General features: G+C 34.1%; 1 protein-coding gene across 5 annotated transcripts in view; it reads left to right on the top strand.

Moving 5' to 3' along the window:
* Positions 1-12,781, top strand: part of DDX4 (DEAD-box helicase 4) — a 58,892-nt gene extending 46,111 nt beyond the window's left edge. For all 5 annotated transcript variants that reach the window (XM_072958667.1, XM_072958668.1, XM_072958670.1 and 2 more), the window contains 5 exons: positions 3,045-3,190; positions 10,301-10,400; positions 11,228-11,498; positions 11,641-11,751; positions 12,456-12,781. In XM_072958667.1, the coding sequence (XP_072814768.1) occupies positions 3,045-3,190; positions 10,301-10,400; positions 11,228-11,498; positions 11,641-11,751; positions 12,456-12,542 (715 nt within the window). In that variant the 3' untranslated portion in view covers positions 12,543-12,781. The remainder of the gene's footprint in view (positions 1-3,044; positions 3,191-10,300; positions 10,401-11,227; positions 11,499-11,640; positions 11,752-12,455) is intronic.
* The last annotated feature ends 8,416 nt before the right edge of the window (positions 12,782-21,197 follow it).

Here is a 21,197-nt window from a genome sequence, read left to right as displayed (position 1 = left end):
TTAAAGTAGTGTGTGTGTGCGTGCACTCGCACTCGCACATGAGCGAGAGTGTGAGAGAAAGCACAAGCGAGCTATACATTACATCCTTGTAATTTAATTTATTTTATATCTAGTAGTTCATAACTCTTAATCCTTTTGACCTATTTTACTCCTCCCTCAACTTCCTCCCTTCTATTAACCACTGTTTTGTCTTCAGTATCTATGAGTCTGTTTCTGTTTCATTGTGTTTGTGAAAACATACAGAATTTGTTTTTTTGTTACTTATTTCCTAAGCATTATACCCTCCAGGTCCGTCTTTGTTGTTACAGATGGCAAAATTTCATTCTTCTTTTATGGCCAAGTAATGTTCCGTTGTAGGTATGTATCTATGTATGTGTGTGTGTATGTGTATATACACATCTTCTTTATCCATTCATCTGTTGATGGAAACTTAGGTTGTTTTCTTATCTTGGCTATTGTTAATAATGCTACTATGAACATTAGAGTACATGTATCTTTTCAAATTAGTGTTTTCATTTTCTTTGGGTATATACGTGGAGTGGAATTGCTCTGTATGGTAGTTAATTTTTAATTTTTTGAGGAACCTCTACTGTTTTCCATAGTGGCTGTACCAATTTACATTCTCACCAGCAGTGCATAAGGGTAACTTTTCCCCACATCCTCGCCAATCCTTGTTGTTTTTTGTCTTTTCGAAAATAGCCATTTTGACCAATTTGAAGTGATATCTTAGTGTGGCTTTGATTTGCATTTCCCTGATGGTCAGTGATACTGATCTTTTCATGTGCCTGTTGGCCATCTGTATGTTATCTTAGGAAAAATATCTATTCTGGTCCTCTGCTCATTTTTTAATTGCATTGTTTGTTTTGCACTCTGAAGGAAACCAACAAAACAAAACAGAAAGCCTACTGACTAGGAGAAGATATTTGCAAACAATATGTTTGATAAGGGGTTAATATTGCAAAATACATGAAGAACTCATACAACTTAATATCAAAAAACAAGCAACTCGGTTATTACTTGTACTCTTAATCTCTCTCCTCGGCTCCAGACTTTTAGACTGAACTCTTTAGGGATGTTTTTCCTTTTAGGTAAATTACCAGTAACTAACTCATGTTCATAAAGTTCAAAATTGAATGTATTCTTCAACTCCCTCTTTCCAGTTTTCTTAACGGCCTCATGGTCTTTTGAAGGCAAAAATCCTTTGAATCATGTTGATTCCCACCTCATCCTCTTTTAACTTTCTGCCCTTTAATATTCAACTTGGCAGTTACCTCTAAGATGATTCAAATATATTAGTTTCTCCTCTATTTCCCACCTTATATTAGGTCCTTTTCAGATTCCCACTGCTCATTGGTAGTAGCTTTCTAATCTGTCCCCCTACCTGTAATCTCACTTTTGCACTAGTGAAAATTCCAAAACAAATTCTGGTATTTGTAGTCATTTATTCAAAATAACCCTCCTCATGCCTTTCTATCTCTACAGACTAAACAACTTTCAAATTCTTTTACACATGACATAATCTTGGCCTCATCTGCCACTTTCTTACCTGGAATAATATATTTCTGGCCTTTTAGGATTACTTCCTGTTGGCTGCACAAGCCAGTTTCTGTTCCTCCTCATTATTTATTCTTATTTCTTCTTTCCTTCTGCATAGAGTGCCTTTCCCCAAGTCATCGGTGTTTCACATTCTTGCTTGCTGCTTCCTTAGATCAAGCTTCAAACTTGAAGACCCTCTTAACAGACATCATTTCATCCGTGTCCTGTCAGTGTATCTTGTGAAAGAAGCTATTTAAAACACTATACTTTTCTTGGAATAAGGTTCAATAAATGTTAACTATTGTAATACTAGATTATTATATTAAAACATTAAATAATTAAAATGTGTAAACATTGAACTATATAAAATATTTTTAAATTATAGTAATTGTTTTTTATATAACTATATTTATCCTACTTGATGTGAGGACTTCAGAGGCAGAGGCCATCATATTCATCTTTGTACTCCCAGTACCTTGTACCATTTATGCCTGACATGATGCACTCACTGTATGTTTTAGTGAGTGTAAAGGATGATGGACAGTTTAGAATCGCAGAAGATTTCAAGGTTTGTGCCTAGGGAGAGGGTGCTTGACTCTAGAAGTAGTGTACCAACAAGAAGCTTTTTTTTTTTTTATTTTATGGTAAGAGAGCAGGTGAAGGGAAAGAAGCAATTGTGATTTATTAAGATTCTGGATATGCTGAGTTTGAACTATTTTCTTGATATGCTAGGAGGCAGCTAGAAAATGAGAAACTGTGCATGACCTCCCCTTTTCTCCTCTTCTCCCCTACCCTGTGTTTCTGGGTGATCCAAAGCAGGGCTTTCTAATTGTGTGCTGTCAGTGAGTTGTGTGTGTGTGTCAAGATGCTGATAACCTCAACCTTTGGTGTGAGCATCTGCAGCCTAGTGGGTCCTAGCCCATAGTCCTGTCACCTCTTGCCTCATTTTTTCCCCCAGTTATGCTCTACAAATATCATCATTTTGTATGTTTGTCATGACATGAAAAGCACTGACCTAAGATCTGCTTTGCTCGTAATAGTTCATTTGAAAGATAATAATTTAACAACTAATATTTTCAGGAAACAAATCCTAGAAGTAACATACATGTATAAAAGTGATGAGTGAAGAACAGACTTTTTGCCATAGGCTTGCATTTTAGTTTTTAATAAATTCCTGCTTGTTGTAGTCTGATACTTACTTCAGTTTACTTTTTATTATTAATACACATTGTATATAGTTTTGCATGGTCAGCACATCCACTTGAAATTACTTATTCATAACTTGACACAGACTTTTTCACTCGTAGTTGGTATGTATTTTACAATATCTTAATATTTTTATACTGATCTTTGAAACTTGTACTTGGATGATGTAAGTATCCACCTTCTCTTACTATAGCTGTTATACACTGGCTTATTAATACTGAAGCAACACTTGTAGGAATTCAGTAATATTATAAATTTTAATGGAAGAGGATAAGTTAAGAAATAATCTTTTGTCTTTCAAGGTTGGCTGGGGAGTTTTTAAAGTCGAATTATTTGTTTGTTGCTGTTGGACAAGTGGGTGGAGCATGTAGAGATGTTCAGCAGACCATTCTCCAAGTTGGCCAGTACTCAAAAAGAGAAAAACTTGTCGAAATTCTACGAAACATAGGTATCTTACATTGATATAATTATTTTTGTCACAATTTTTGTTTTTACAGAAATTACTTTAAAAATGACTTTAAGCATTTTGGGAATGAGTTTAATAAGTTATTACTGTTTCCTCTCTGAAGCTCTTTTTGTAAAAGGTTTTATGACTCAGTTTTCTGTGTGAATTATATAGCAGTATAGTCCATTCTTCTCCATAAATGTTAAATATAGGAAAGATTTGAGACTTTGTTTAACAATGTTTGACTAAAAACTATTCCGGCAGAAATACATATTTTTTTGTTTTAGAAAAAAATAGAAGGGATTAGTAACATATCTTTACATCAAGCTCTGTTTACCAAAAGTGAAATCTTTGTTTTATTTCTAGTTCCCAGTTTTTGCTTCCTAAGTCTTCCTGTATTCATAGATTCAAAGAATGTAAGAGCTGGAAGGGACTTGAAAGATCTAATTCTGTTCCTTGACAATGTTAATGAGAAATCCACCCCCCACGCCCCCCAAAAAACACACAAGTTTTCTAGAAAGTTGTATTTCTTTGTTTTATTGAGGTAGCCTTAGTTTGAGCCTGGAAATAAAATTATCTAATACGGCCATTTTAAGACTTTTTTTGGTCATCTCACAGGCTAAGAGTACTTTCATGGATACATTCCCCTCCTCCTCCATTTTAGTAAATCTGTTTTGGTTGGAATGTCAGTGTTGGGATTGGGGAATAAGAAGGCAGAAATCTCTCTTAATTTCCAGGGGGGAAAAATGTTGATTTAGAAGTCACTTTTTAAGAGTTTACTGAGTTTTATTAAAATAAAAAAAACTTTTCAAAACCAAATACTCATCTTGAGTTTGAGAAATGTTAGTTTACTTCATTATATGTTTCATAACATATACTCTGGTATACAAAATAAGCATAGGAACTGCTACGGGCCGCATACTGTTTTGATTGTTTTACATGCGTTGTTAACTCATTTAATTCTCCAAACAACCTTCTGAAGTGGGCTTTGTTATCCCCATTTTAAGGATGAGGACACTGAAATACAGAGAGATCAAGTAACTTGCTCAGTATAAATTGAAGTCCCAAGTGCAGAAGAGATAAGCAATCTACAGTTTTGCTCAAATTTGAGCACATTTCTAGTATAATCACTTTAAGATTTTTAATACATATATTTGTGGAATAAAGTTTGAGAATAATCCTAATGAAGAGAGTTTTTCAGAAGTGATATTTTCCGTCTGAGAAAACTTTGAGGTCATTGTATAAGCACTATTGGTATACATCTATATTTTTTTAACTGTTAAATGTTTTGTAGTTTAGAGTTCATTATTGTATTCTTTTTTTCACTTTGCATGGAATAGTTATCCAATATATCCTCACATTTTACATATTTTTGTTCATATAATTTATCTCATTGTCTAATCTTTAATTTAAATCTGCTAACTTTCCCCTTCTGCCTTTAAAATGCATGGGCATTTCATTATTTCATGGTAGTATAACCAACTGCCTTTTTCATAATTTTAAATGAATGACCAGGTGTTAAAGATTTTATTGAGCTCATTAATTACAGAGAGAACTAGAAAGATGTTATTGCCAGTTCAAAGGAGAATTCAAAGAACATATATATGTGTAGGATATCAGATGGCTAAGATAAATTTACAGATAAACGTAAAAATGGTCAATATCCACAAAGCAATAATCAATTATATTTGAGGGGAAATTTTCATTTGTACTTTTATTGATAAGAATCATTTGCATTGCTGTCATTTGGCAATAGAGGTATAAAAGAAATACAGTAAAAGGCACAGACAACCCTGAAGGGTATGCTGGATAGTTAATCATATTTGCTCATTTCAAAGTCCTCAGCAGTTTTTTCTGACAGCCTATCTCCCCTGCATGATCACAATAATCTCAGAGATTGTTCTTAATCACGAGAGGCTGGTCTCACTATGTTTGTCCTGTTTGCATAGGTGGAGCAGGACTGTTCCTTATCAATATGGCCTCCTTGAGTTTGTTTTTCAAATGTAGAGCCATACAGTATTAAATAACTATTCTAAAGTTACAAAATTATCTTCTTTCTAGACATTTTCTTAAGAAATCTGAGATTGAACTTTTAAAGGCCTCTGAAGAATAGGAAACTAAGTCTAAGAAACACTGTTTACCATATATTTCATCTGCAGTGCCTGGAAGTTTGAAAGCATTCCTCTCCTGAGTTTCCTCAGATGTTTTATATAATTAATTCTTCTTTCACTGGATCTGTGAACAGTCTGCTTTCATGATTCTGTCTGCTTCTTGACTAGTCCTAGAAATCATACTCAATCTAATGATGTTTGCAAGTTGTCAAAAATATCAGCTTACAGTCTTCTACCCAAGACTATTCTTTGAGGTATCAATAGTTTGAAGTGCCTAGAATGGTCCTTTTCCACAAGGCTTGGAGTCTGTCCTTTGTTGAAGATAGAAACTCTAATCTGTAGTTTACAGCACAATCTTTGGGCAAGTATCAAAACAAAAACAAAAGCTATTTGTAGTTGACAGTGACTGAATGATTGTGCCTATTACTGATAATTGTTAAATGGGGAAGATCTAATGAGGGTTCATAATAAGAATAATGCTACTAATAAGGAAATTTGGTTTTTCTTATGGCATGCAAAATAAAGGTAATAGTCATTCCAAAAAAATTATATACAAAATGCCTTAATGGTGATTAAGCCTGTTTTCAAAGAGAGTGTTATATGTTACATCTGATTTATGAAAATGGATAGACATAATTTTTCATACCAGGAATATTCAGTACATAGATTTAGTAAGCATAGAATACGATCTAGTGATCTATATTTTTACAAAATGCCATGTGTAAGTCTAGTGTACATCCCAGTTTAGAACCACCAAATCTAGATTCAAATTAAGAAAGAAGTAATATTGTAGCCCAATAAACATGTTACATAATAAGTTAAATTATGACTGGCAACATTAGTATCAGGCAGTATACCTTCAGGCCTCTGATAAACACAGAAAAACACTACAGAGTTGTTTCATAAGTGTTCTGTTCAGTTTTTCTCAAGGTTAAAAAATTATGAATAACAAGAAAATTTACACAATTCCAGGGACTTCCTATGAAGTATACATTTTTGAAATGTACTAATAACATTTTACCTATGCATTTTTAACCCAGGGAAATTTTAATGTCTCTTCTGATTTAACAGCTCTTACCTCGCAACTCTTGAAAGTAGTAAGACATCAAACATGCCTAATTAATTTTAGCCTCTCTTTTATAAGGTAAAATTAAAAACATCTGTCCTTTTCCTGGGGTTCTCTGGGAAATCTCAAAGTAGTTTAGGTGGATTTCTTTTTCTAAATTTATGGTCTGATCTTAAGATGGCAAAGTCAAAATTTGTCAGAGGAGAGTTAAATATTTGATTAGTGTAGGATTATTGGTATCTGAGAAACAGTATTTAGTTATCAATTTAATTGAAGTGACAAGCATTTAAAAATAAATGAAGAAGGTAACATGATTGTAAAGAATGATAGCTCTTTTATAAATAACCAAAGACAATAAAATCAACAGATTCTCTGCTACTTAGGCTGGTTACAGGGAAGAGAAAGAATAACTTTTCATTTTGTGTTTAAAGGGATTAAATAGTAAATCAAAAAATAGTTCCATCCAAATTGATTGAATTTTGCTAAAATTTTAACACATTTCATAGCTTCTTTTAAGACTCATTATAAATCAATGCATATAAAATTCAGTTTACAAGTTTTGTCCTCCTTTGTGCTTCAACTCTAGAGCAAACCAACACTTAGTACTAAATGAATCCTCCTCAGGGTCCCTAATACCCTTGAGAGGAATCTGTGAGGTAAAAAACAGTTTTCATGATTATACTACAATTATTTTGACATGCAATATATTCAAGTAAATATCTAAATTTTTTCTTGGTTTTAGTTTTTAATATGGTAAATAGCAATAATTATAACTTACATAACTGAAAATTCTTTGGGTTGTTGGTAACTTTTTAAGAGTTTAGAGGGGTCACAGACCAAAATTATAGGGAAAACTTTAGGGAAGAATTACTTTCTTTCCGTGAAAGACAAAAACACGTACGGTTTGTATTTCTTAATCATTATTACTCGTAGTGTAGTCTCCACCACTTATGTTAATTATGACTTTTAACCATTGTAATTTCTATTTCTTAGAAGAAAGTAGAGGCAGGGATGGACAGTTGAGAAATGTCATACACAAACATTGTAGCTATCAGAGCTTGTAAACTTCCTGTACTACTTTCTATACCACACATAGATCCTTTTACACTTTGTTAAAGTGGCAAAAATGAGTAAGTTCATTAACATGACTCAAAAGTATTGCCTCTCTATAGTATATGAAAAGTGACAAGCAAAAGACATAAACCTATGTTCAGTAATTAATGTTTGAGAATTCTACGTTTAGTGATTATCCATTAATTAATTCAGCCTAGTTTACTGTTTTAAGTTACCTAAAGCCAAAGATCTTGGAAATTATCTTCAATATGACAGCATATAAAATGGTAGATACTGTTGAACACAGATTTACATTGTTGTGCTCTTAAACATTATGGAGAATATTAGTTAATTTGACTGACAAGTCTCTATATGTTAAGAGAAACCTGAGTGAAATAAGATACATGTTTGTTTTGTACTTAAAACTGATGCACTGGAGAAAAGACATGGGTGTTTTTTTAAACCAAAGTTTTTAGTCTTGGTTATTGAAGAGTTCACTTAATTATGTGAACTTGGAATCTTAAAATATTTCTGCTTTATTTCTTGTAGGATGACCTTTTTAAAGTTTAATATAGTTTAAGTAGTACAAGTTCAGTTTCTTTATTTTTCAGGAATTTTAGAAATATTTATCTCTAAAATTATTTTTCTATTTATCTTGTAAAATCAGGATTGAGCTCCTTTGATTTAAGAGACTTTATAATTTCATTTGTTAATTCTCTCCTTAGCGTATTAATATGATTATACATAGTGATAGATAAAGCCCTTTCTGAATTAGACACATAAAGAACTTAGAAGCTTCAGTTCTGCCGCTTTAGCCCCAGATCAAGAGTGAACATAGAAATAAAAACAATTACAATCTAGCTCTCCAAGCTAGAATTCTTTTTAGATTCTAAGTTGATTTTAGTTAACAGTGGACTAATAGACAAAAAAAAAAAAAAGACTAACAAGATGAAATTCTCTATTATTTCTTACCCAACAAATTGGGTACCTATTCACAAATCCATTTACAAAGATCTCCAAATGATCTGATTGTAAAACTAAATTTGCAATTATAGCTTATTGTCTGAACAACAACAACAACAACAACAAAATACAAAACCAGTAGAGAGGAAAAAAACTAGAGGAGGTGTCAGTGGAGTTAAATTTGTATTACTATTTGGGATTTGCACTGGGAACTGAGAAAAGATGAGATCAGGGCTTAAGTTGCACAGTAGTATTAGATACCTGACTCTGTAGGATAAATCAGTTTTGTCATTGGGCATACTGAATGACCTCCAAAACTGTTGAAAGGTAATTTTTGATAAAACATAACACCATTACTCTCTAATAAATAAAATAATTATGTCTCTAGGATATAGGGATCAGTTGCCCTTTTGATTTCCTACCTGGTTGTCTAATAGTTGCCTGAGATTTAATTAAATATTACCTCTAAACCTTCCTTTCTTGAGTCCTCCTAACTCCATTAATGTTAGATCTATTCTTCCAGTTCCTCAGACACAAAATCTGAGTCATCCTTGATTTCTTTCTCCAGCTTACACATCTGATCTGTGAGCAAAATTCTCTTTTCTGGTATCAAACTATTATCACAATCCATCAGCTGCTCAGTTAAAACAAAGATCAGAACTTTCCACTTCTTTGCTCCAAACCCAGTGACTTCCCTTCTCAAAGTAAAGTTCTTGCAATGGTTTTCAAGGCCCTTCATGTGACGGCCTCCCATACCTCTTGTCTTCATCTCCTACTGCTCTCCGTGGCTCACCCACTCTGGCCACACTTTGCTCACTAGTGTTCCTTACACATACTAGGCACGGTTCTGCCTCACTGTCCCACTGCTTTTGCTCTTGATGTTCCCTCTGCCCAGGACATAGAAACCACACAGGGATGGGGCCTCTTTTCTATTTCTGTTTTTCTTTTTTCTTTTTTTTTTTTTTTTTTGAGCACATCAAGAACACCCACGCCTTGGAGCCATTATATTTATTCTTCCTTCGGCCTTGTAATATCTTTCCTCAGATATCTGAATAGTTCACTATCTTATTTTAGTAATATCTCTACTCAAACGTCATCTAATTAGAGAGGGTACATCTAAAGTAATCCACATGGGCCCTTTATTCTGCTAGTTTTTTCTTTTTTAGGACTTAATGCATGTTATTTATTATTTGCCTCCCCACAATGAGTGTGGGGCTTTGTTTTATTGCTGTGTTTTCAACATCTAGGATAGTTACTGGCATCTACTAGGCACTGAACATTTGTTGAATAAGTGAAGCCAGCTGTTGGGACATGAGGGAGTGGGATTATGAACAGTAATACCTTCTTCATTCCTTCCATTAAGGCTATAAATTATCATCTTTCCTCTCTGTCATTTTATAGAAAAGTTCTTTGTGTGGAGAAATCTCTGGCTCATGCTTGAATTTCAACCAATTAAATAAGCTAACAAGTAAATATTCTTTAATGCATTAAGACCCTGGGATAGTTATTTAATTTTCTATCATATATATGAATACCTCTGGCAGTCAAGGTTGAAATAAAAATTGGATGATCTTGGGAGGTGAAGAACAAACATTTATTTATAGAGAGGGAAGTGAAGGGTCTGAGACAAATTTGAAACTGCTTATAGTTGGCAGGTAGTTAGCATTTATCTTTCTCTAAGTCTCTACTTCTTGATTGGCATAGGAGGGCAGAGGGCTAACTGATTTTTTCAGTCCTAAAGTAGGGGAAAATCCTTGTTTCTTTGACATCCATTCATTCAGAGAAGATGTGCATTACCTACCAGGTCTGGGTCCTGGGTATGCAATGGTGAATGAGATAGTTTCCTATTCACCCTACCCTTTTTTTCCTTCCCCTAATTTTGTAGTTTGAATGTTAAATCATTGTTTTCTTGTTTTGTAGGTGATGAAAGAACTATGGTCTTTGTTGAAACTAAGAAAAAAGCAGATTTTATTGCCACTTTTCTTTGTCAAGAAAAAATATCAACAACAAGTATTCATGGGTGAGTAGATTGGTATGATTTCCTAGTAAGGAGGTGACTTAGTAAGGAGGTGATTTCTATTTGTCGTTTGTTAAGAAATGTCAATATACTTAAGTAATATAAAATCCTAGAATTAGGATTCAGAATTCTCAAGATCTAAACTTACTCTTCACCCTCATTTTAAATTTTTATAAGAAGCAAGTGGTGGGGATGGGTGAGTTAAAGGTATATCTTAGACTCCACATTATGAGGAGTGTTAACTTCTCAAGAGATCTTACTTAAGGCTCTCTCTCTGATCCTTAGATCTAGGTGTTTCTAATCTTCCTGATGCCTGACCCTTTTTTTTATTGGAGTCCTTATAAGTGTCATTTAAACACAACTTCATTGGCACTTTACTAGTGGATCTAAAATATTAATCAGTGAATATGTAGAATTCAGAGATACTTTTTAAAAATACTTAAAATTTTTTAAAGTTATTCTTGAGAAAGCATTCTGATTGATCAAGTAGCTATATTTTGCCAAGACTAGGGAAAGAGATCAATATTAATAGGTGAAATTTGATGTTTGTTATATTTGAGTTTGTATTTTGACTCCATGTGTTAGCTGTTACCTTACCTCATCTGCATATGGGGATAATTGTCCTAACCACAAAGTATTATTGTGAGAATTAAATTAAGTGATGACTTGAAAGGGATTAGTATAATACTTGTTATGTAAGAAGTAGACATTCATGTTAAATGCTGCTGTTTTTACTGTTATTAAAAAGAAATTTATATGTTGAACTTTAATGGATCTCCTTAAAAATATTCTTAAGAGCTGCCCTAATTCATGCTTTCTTTTCTTTCAAGTGATCGAGAACAGAGAGAGCGAGAGCAAGCTCTTGGAGATTTCCGCTGTGGAAAGTGCCCAGTTCTTGTTGCTACTTCAGTAGCTGCTCGAGGGCTGGATATTGAAAATGTTCAACATGTTATCAATTTTGATCTTCCTTCTACCATTGATGAATATGTTCATCGAATTGGGCGTACTGGTCGTTGTGGAAATACTGGCAGAGCCATTTCCTTTTTTGATCCTGAATCAGATAACCATTTAGCACAACCTCTAGTTAAAGTACTGTCAGATGTAAGTTTTTAATTTTTAAAACTGAATGAATAGTGTTCTTTTATTGAAAGACATTCTATACATATGTATATTTAGGAAAAGTAAACTCTTCATCTCTGAGACTTTATGTATGTTGTATATGAAGTTAATTTTTTTTTTGAAGGCTCAACAAGATGTTCCTGCATGGTTGGAAGAAATTGCCTTTAGTACATGTGTTCCCGGCTTCAGTGGTAGTACAAGAGGAAATGTGTTTGCATCAGTTGATACTAGAAAGGTTAGTTAAGGGGAAAAACTCAGAACTCAATTTTAGTTATTACTCTTTGTAAATGTTGTGCTTAATATTGTGAAGTAACTATAACATTGAATAATTTATCTAAGCCATTATTTTCATACCTAGAAGATTACTGTAATATTTCTCTGAAAATTTCATGTACATATATAGTTTTGGTCTTAAAGTTTGAAGAATTTGAAATTTATGCTCAAACACCTTCCTTTCCCAATTTTGCTGGCATTTTAAACTCCAATTTGAGATCTTTGGAGCTTTCTGTAGGAATGCTTTTTTTTTTTATTCTGACCACATTATTAAGTAAGATAAAATAATAGAGATATGAGTTGCATATCTTTTCTATGATGTCAGTTTATAGGCAACATCACTTATACAGATACAGTGAACATACTAGTCATTAAATATTTATGCTTATTCACTGAAAAGGAGAGTCGTTTTTCACTTGCCAAAAGTATTGGCTTAAAAAAGTTTTTTCTTGAAATATTCTGTGCAATTTAGACTTCCCAGGTTGATATGGGCCTGTTTATCAAATGGATTGGATTCAGTGAGAATGAAATTACATATATATTTAGGAAAGACATAGTAGAAAGCTTGAATCCCTGCTCTCAGTCTGGACAATGTAACTTCAAAACTGTATAAAATTAAATGTATGTTTGTTTCTTTTCTTTCTTTCTTTTTTTTTTTTTTTAAAGAATTTCCAGGGCAAGAGCTCTTTGAACACAGCAGGGTTTTCTTCTTCACAAGCTCCCAATCCAGTAGATGATGAGTCATGGGATTAAGGCTAAAAGAACCTTCAAGTTTGTGGTACAGTTTTGATGCAGAGAAGAAAATAGTTTTGATTTTTGAGTTTTTAACAGAAGTGTGAAGCCTGACACTCTTCTATCTCCTGTCCTTCTGTTCTTACTCCCACCCTTAAAAAAATCCTTACTGACTAGTTATGTGTAATGCTAAAAGTTACAGCGTTGCAGTTACTGATAAAAATGGTGTTAACCAGAAAGATTAAAGCATTCTAAACGTCGTGCTTATTTCTAGTGTATTCTTCAGGGGTTCTGGACATAATTCCTGTCTAAATGCTATGTTGTAGTATACTGTTTGTTGATCCTATAATAAATAGGATATAGGATACACTTATGGTTAAAAATTATTGGGTCTCATTTTTACTTAAAAGCAATAGTGTGTCATTGAAATGTGATGACATGGTTTTCATGACACAAATAGTAAAAGACAAACTTTTTAAAGTAATTTTGATTGTAGATCATCAGATATGTGATGAAAATGGTTAAATGTTTGCAATGTGAGCTTAATGACACAAATGTTTGTTTTTATATATACAGACTTTCCTTGAAAATAAAGAATGGAAACACTTTGCCCCCTAAATTTTATGGCAGCACTTTTAATTTTTCTTGTTACATATACATAGTTCTCAATTTCTGCCTTTGGAATTTTATCTTATTGAGTCTTGTGAAATGAATGAAGTGAACAAAAAGTCTTATATAAAGTAATATGTATAATATGTATTAATACACAGATGTAATAATGAAAATCGTTCTTTGAGCTCAAACTGTATCAACAAAAAACAGTGCTGTTCATTCTTACCATACTAGTTTTTTGGTATTTTAATACTGAGGTAAGGAACTCTTTTCTTTCATTTATATATCTTAACCTTACTATGTCTGGAATGTAAGAAATTATTAACTTTTTTTAAACTTTTTTTTTTTGGTGGGGAGAGGTAATTAGGTTTATTTATTTTACTTTATAGAGGAGGTACTGGGGATTGAACCCAGGACCTCTGTGTGCTAAGCATGTACTCTACCACTTGAGCTATACCCTCTCCCCTAGAAATTCTTAATAAATCATTAAATGAATGAATCAAAACACTAGGACAATAAAACAAGTGAGATGTAAATATTAGGGGACAAAAATAATCAGTTTCGAGTATATGTTATTTTTCACTTAAAAAAATTCAAGCAACATATCACCAGCATAAATGTCTTGTTGTAGGAATTTGGTTAATAAATGAAGCATCACATATGAAAAGAGGAATGTTCAACAGATTTTGTTAGGATAACTAGTTAGATGCCTACCCCATGCCATATTCAAAATCATTTCTTTGTGAATTATATAAAAAGTTACAACTACAAAAATCCAGCTAAATATTAAACCTTTGAATTGGGAATGAGAGTTGACATTAAGCTCAAAGGATGGAAATCACAAAAGAAACAATGAACAGATTTGATCACAAAAGAATTAATTGGTTATATCAAAAGGGCAAACAGTAAGCAAGGAAAAATATTACTGTGGCTACAGTAAATTACCAGTGTGTAGTTCTTTATATGTGGGTATGTAGATTCCAATAGACAAATTTGTAAAGAACGGACAACTCAAAAAGGGAAGTTCAATTAATAAAAATACAGGAAATATCTAACTTGAACTGTTAATCTCCCTTCTGGGAAGGGTTAAATGAATGAAGGTGTTTGCATAGTTGTTTGTCTTAATTGTCCCTTCCAATTTGTTTTGTTTACAAAGTGCATTTATAGATCATTCCCATCCTTTTTTTTTCATTACCTCAAAGAGTTTCTTGGTCGTAGCCTGACTGCCTTACATTTTTTATTGAATTTGCTTTATTTTTAAAATTTACCACAGTAGCATTACTAAATCATATGTAAAAAGGGAAAGAAAATTATATGTAATCCTGCCATTGTCACAAGCCAATTGTAAATGCCCCAGTGTTCAGTTACTTTCCTGATTCCTAGGTATAGAGTTGAATAATTTCTGTTAAAAAAAATCAAAGTAACAGATACACATATGATTAGAAAATAAAATGCTGTAGAAGGGTTTATAGTAGAAAGCAATATCCTGCTGCCTCTCCCTTTCTAAATTGCTATTCCATATCCCACAAATACCTTTTTTCATCATTTATGATGATTGCCATCATATATTTTGTTTTTCTCTCACCAAATTTTGACTTCTGTCACCTCACTCTTTGGTAGCTTATTTTTTTCAGTTTTATTGAAATATAATTGACACACATCACTGTGTAATTGACATAATTACTGTATAATCAACATACATCATAATGAACAACATAATGGTTTGGTTTACACTGTATTGTGAAATGATTACCACAGAATATTTAGTTAGCATTCATCATCTTAGAGTAGATACAATAAAAAGAGAAAGTAAAAGAAGAAAAAAAATTGGTAACTTTAACATAGTAGAAGTATACTTTGTGAGGTGATAATAAAGGCACCCTTTTCCTTTTTACATTCTGTTTTTACACTGCAACATCTGTAAACTATACATTTACTTTTCCAAAGATAATATTTGCATTCTGTTCTATAAAAAAAAGTCTCCCTTGTTATATCTACAGGTCAATTCTAAAATTGGAATCAATAGACAGGATTTACATTATATAACTATTGTTTTCTGAATGGGCCAATTAATATAGCCTGATTATCTTTACTATTTTTCCAATTTTGTGACCTCTATGTTTCTAGGGAGAAAAATTATAACTATTATAAATGTGAGGGCAAAATGAAAATTAACCAAAACCATTCCACATACCAATTTGCTTTGACTTTGGACCATACTCCTTTTGAGCAATTTGTTTATTTACTCTGTAGGTTGATTGTCTTTTTTCTCATCAGGAGAATAAATATGCCCTTCTTATTATGTTATTACCTTTCTGGGTTCAAAGTTAGTGTTCTTTGGAAGCAAGATCACAGAAGATGTGGACCTTTTAATTCTGGTGAGTACTTGGTATGCTTTTCAGATCATGTTTTTCTGGCTCTAGGAGTGTGTTATATTATTTCTTTGCTAATTTTTCCTAAGTTTTCTCTGTTCTCTTTTTATGGAACTTCTATTAATCAGATGCTGGAACTGTAGAATTAGTCCCTAAATCTCCCATCTTTCATGTTTTTTTTCACCTTTGTGCTTGCTGTGTTCTGGTTGAATACTCCCTATCTTTAAACCCTTTTGTAATTTTTTAAAGCAATTTTATTTTCAAAAGCTGTCTTATTCTCTTTTATTTTTCCATATGTTGCTTAAATAGTGCATTTTCTGCTTCATTAATACTTGTTTAATCCCTGGAATTTAACCTAAGAAATCATTTTTTACAGTGAGCATTTGTTTTCCTGATGTTTGGCATCAGAAATCTTAAGCTTTATCAACTTACAACTTGTACTTACATTGAATGGAGGCTTTAGTCAAATTCAGCAGTCTGCCTCATTTTTGTGTCTTTCTCCCCAGCACCCAGAGTCTAGTGCCCTCCTTGCTCTTTAACGCTGCTTATCCAGGCCTGCTGTCAAGAGAAGGCATAGGTCGAGATATGAATTAAAAAAGCTAGCTTTTCTTCCCTTGAATTCTTTTGCATTTAATGAGGCAAAAGTTCTCACTCAAGTTAAAGTGAGAATTTCAGAACGTGGAATATGAAGCATCAGCTCCACAAGTGAAGTTTTGGGAATAATGGTGATGTTAGCAAAGAAGGTGAAGTGTGGTCCTGACTTCATACAGAGTAACTGATCTGCTTACTCCATCTGTCCCTAGGGTCTTGGGGTAGAGTAGTCATGGTTTTCTGATTTAATTGTTCAGCATTGATAACATTTCTTTATAGGGCAGCAGCATTGATCAGAAGTTTATCCCTTCCACCTTTCTCCTAGCTTTACACTGCGCTGTTTGTGTAATCTCTTAATTGGTCCCCTAATTTGGGAGAAGACAACTTTTCATTTTGTTTGGTTTGTGTGGTTTTCATAGATTTTTTTAATACGTCGCAAATGGTCCTATTAAAATTTCAGCGGCACAACAGCATGCATGATGCTGTGGTTGGGAGAGGCTGCTTAAGTTCATCGTCGGGTTTAGGTTTCCCCACCGTGCCCCACGCCAAACTTAGTTCTGCCTTTGTAAAAGTTCAGAATAGAGTCGCATTATGTCTCGATGGCCTGGCGGTTAGGAAAGGCTCTTTCACTATTTGGTCAGCAGAGAGCCGAGCCTCGGCAGTCAGACGGTTGTGTGCGGCCGTGGACAGTCTGAAGCCGCCGGTGCTGGGAAGCGGCTTCAGCCTGCGTCCCGGCAGGCAGGCTCGTAGAGAAGGCCCCCAGGGGGCGGCTCCAACCCGGTGATCCTTCGGTGATACTTCGGCGATCCTTCGGCTCTCCCCGGCCAGGCAGCGCTCGCTCCGCGGGTGGCCAGGAATGACTGCTAGTGAGGACGCGGGGCGGAGGGAGCCTTCACGGGGGCGGAGCTGGAGGTCGGCCTCGTGGCACCTGCGGGACTGGGATGGGCAGCTAGGAAGAGGTCCTTGCTGCCAGGAGCTCGGGCTGGCCGCATCCAGGTGAGTGCGGGGCATGCGCCGTGGGCTGGCACCACGGGTTTTCCTCGGGCTCTCCCTTCAGAATCGCAGTTCCCAATCATTTCGGATCACATAAATTGTAGACCCAAGTTTTACATAAAATCTCAGGATTTATCAACCTCTGTAAAATCCATTCCTAGACCTAGCAAAAGGGCCCGATAACTGAAGGTTAAATGCTGCTTTCGAGACGGTTGGTGGTGCCATGAGGAATTCCATGTCAAGAGAGGATGGGGGACAACAGCATTAGTGTGTCAGGATACTGTAGATGCTGGCAATTGAAGTGAGCAAATGATTTGTTCTGGAGTTTGGGGTCTGGCGATTCAGGTTAATCCTTTACTAAATGATTCATTAATTCTTTTGCTATGATTTAGGAAACTGTTAAATCGTCAAAGTGTAGGGCATTGGAATTTACTTTTCTGTGGGGGATTTTGCATGTGAGAGTTCCTTGAAATTTTTTTTTTCTCCATCAGTTAGTGTTTCCTGAATTTGAAGTTTCATATGTTTGTAGGATTCTTCTTCACCATTCAGGAACAAAACCGATTTTTTCCTCCCCTTCGAATATATGAACTTATTAATTATCCCAAAGTCTTGGATATATCTGTTTAACTTGATTTTATCCTTAGTTTTGAGAGACAGGTTACCATGTTGGGGAATAAATTCTTAATGGAAATAAAAACAGTTTAAAATACACAAAATTTTTTATTTTATAGAAGAGAAACTCCTGTATAACAAGGTTGGCATGATGCTTCATAATAAAGAACTAGTTGGAGCAGTGTTATGGTTTATTTTTTGACTTGTGTGCTGCCTAGCACTGTCAGTGATCTGCTTTAGGACTCAGTTTGCTTTTATATAAAAGAAAGACAGTAATTGGATTTTTCTCTTTGTTCATCTGATGAAGAGGTCACACATTGCATGCAGTTACAATAAAATATTTTTAAGAGGCAGCCCATCTTTTAGGTGCCCTCTCCAAAAAAAGAAAAAGAAAAAAAAATGCAGCCTTGTGTAAGGATGCAGGGTATCATAGCTGAATGCTGGTGCACTTGTATGTTAAGGTCTTATTCTGTTATTGAGTTAGCTGATTTATCAATGTTCAATAGGTAAGTGATTCTTGAGAAACAAATCAGATCACATTTGCAACTGTAGTGATTGAACCACTTATAAATATCACACAGGCATGAGTGATGCTTGTTAATGGACCATTTTGGCATCTTGCTATTTCTCTAGTGTATCCATTATTTCATCAGTCTTAGGATGTTCCACCACTGGAGATTTATTCGTGATAGTCTACACATGCTAATCAGCAAACTCATTCGTGCCAGTTAAATGTAGTGCAGGTGCTGACAGTTTCATCTTAACATGTTTGTTCTTCAGCTAAATTATTATGTTATTAGTCATCTGGGATGGTGGAAAGTTTGATTCCAATAATTCATTTCAATTACATAAACAGAATTACTGTTGCTATAGTGTCACAAAGTTAAAACCAGCATTTGAAGAAAAAATGTTTTGGCGCCAAAATAAGTACAATTTATCATAATATGGATATTGTGAATAAAATATGTAGAAAGAGTGATACTAATCACATATTTAAACTAAGTAATAGTCTTCCTGTTGTTTTCTCATCTCTGTATATAATTGGATAGGAAAGTGAACCCTATTCTAGTCAGAAGACTCCAATTGCCCTAAGTGTGAATCCCAGCTCAACCTCTTACTGTGTGCTCTAGCACAAGGTAACTTTAATAATTTTTTTATATGAAATAAGATGTACATATTACAGAATGCACAAATCATTAGTGTATTTATTTTTACCTTTGTTTTTGTTTTTTAAATTTTTACCTTTGTATACTTATAACCTTCGTGCAAATCAAGATGGGTAACATTTCTGTTACTCTCTTGTTCTTTTCCATTCAACTCCCTTGTCTAGAGGTAACCACTATTCTGATTTTTATCAATATAAATTAGATTTGTTCTTGAAATTCATATAAATGGAATCATAGAGTTAGGCCTCTTTTGTGTTTGGCTTTTGTTCAACATAATACTTGTGAGATTCATCCATATTTTGTGTTTCAGTAGTTCTTTCTTATTGTCTGGTATTCTGTAATGTGAGTATACTACAAGTCATTTTTCCAATTTCTTATTGAAGGGCATTTGGGTTGTTTCCAGTTTTTTTTTTTTTTTTACTATTATAAATAAGGTTCCTATGGATATTCTTCTACAAGTCTTTTGGTGAACATAAGCACTCAGTTCTCTTAAGCATGTACCTAGGAGTGAAATTGCTGGATCATAGGTAGGTATGTATTTAATTTTGTTAGAAACAGCCAAAGAGTTTTCCAAAATGGTTGAACAATTTATTATAGCCACCAACATTGTAAGAGTGTTCTAGTTGCTCTGATCCTCACTGTTACTTGGTATTGCTGGCTATTTAAATTCTAGCCATTTAATGTGGTTTTAATTTATATTTACCTGATGATTAGTAATATCAAGCAATTTTCATGTATCTATTGGTCATTTCTTTCTTTCTTCACCAGTTTACATGTCTACTGAGTCAAAATCTTGCAAACAATACACCTGGGAGTGATAAAAGGGGGTTGAGAAAAGATGCAATCAGTGGATTCGATGCTATCTTGCTGCTCAGTAGTGACACCAAGAGTTGTGAAATGGTTTATCCTTAGTTTTTTGAGTAACTGATTATATCTATTAGGATGATTACTAGATGCTGTTACAACCCCTCAAAACCTCAGTGGATTAGCAAGGTAGGAGTAGATTTTTGCTCACCTGACTGTCCAAGGAGGGTGTTTCTGCAAGGTAGGTGGCCTCTCAAATAGTTATTTAGAACTCCAGGCTTCTTCCATTAGGTAGCTCTGCAGTCTTTGATTCATGGCTTCCAAGGTCTTTATGCTTGTCTTTATCAAACCAGGAAAAGGGGAAGAGTAGGGGCAGGAGAGGGAGAAGGTGGATAAATGGAAGATTGTTATGGATCAGGCAAAGAAATGGCATCTAAATCTCTTCTCACATTTTACTTTTGAGTACTTAGTGACATCTAATTGTAAGGGAGATTAGGAAAAGTAGCTTTACCTGTGTGCCCAGGAAGCTGGGAATCAAGTCTTTGCCAATACTGATGAGATGGAATGTTCTTAGGAGCAGTCAATGGATTTCTGTACTAAACTGAGTCAGGACAGAGACTAAATTCTTGATGTGCTTTAAATAGCAAGTAATCTGTGTAACTGCTAAGAGGATCTGAAATAAGACACTTCCCATTCTCTGTTTTCTGCGGCCTGCTTATGTTATAGGAGTGGCCATAAAAGATAATGATAACTTAATACATCCATTCTGTGATGGCTTAAAATGCTTTGGTGAAAGCTCTTCTCCGTTATAATTTTATTTATCTAATATCTTACATTTATGAAATGTAATTTAGAAAAGGTAGTAAAATTACTTTATCTTTCATTAATATTTCAGGACTTCGTGATATTAAAACTTTAAAAAAGTATTTAGTTTTTAGTGATTTACTAGAAAACCACTTCTAAGACTGTCCGTGGGGAAGTGCATAGTTGTTTCTTTGACACCTTTCCCTTGAGCTATTAAGACTCTTAATACATTGGAGTTGCAGTCATGTCACTGTTCTTTTGGAATTAAAACCCTCAATGAATAAGAGAAAGATTTCCTTGAATCATTTAAACCCTGGGTCAGCAATCTTTCTAGCTCATGAGTCCAGTGCACATCATTGTTAGAGGGAGGAGAGGGAGAAGAAAGCAAGGGAAGAAAGAAGGGAACGGAAAGAAAGTGAGCATGAGCTGAGGTGCAGTAGAGCTTCTTAAGAAGCCCTAGATTTAAGCCTTTCATAGGCAAATCATTGCTCTAGAGCAGTGATGTCTGATAAAAATATGTGAGCCACATATGTGATCAGCCTATCTCAAATATTTCAATATTAATATAAAAATTGATGTATCTTACATTTTTGTACTTAATCTTTGAAATCCGGTACATATTTTACACTAACCTTATATTTCAATCTGAATCCTGTTTTCATTAGAAATAGTTGATGAGTATTTAGATTTTATAAAATATACCTATTACAACATTGTTTCAC

The sequence above is a fragment of the Vicugna pacos genome, chromosome 3 (assembly GCF_048564905.1).
Source record: "Vicugna pacos chromosome 3, VicPac4, whole genome shotgun sequence".
Taxonomy (NCBI): domain Eukaryota; kingdom Metazoa; phylum Chordata; class Mammalia; order Artiodactyla; family Camelidae; genus Vicugna; species Vicugna pacos.
This window is presented reverse-complemented; position numbering and strand designations above follow the sequence as displayed.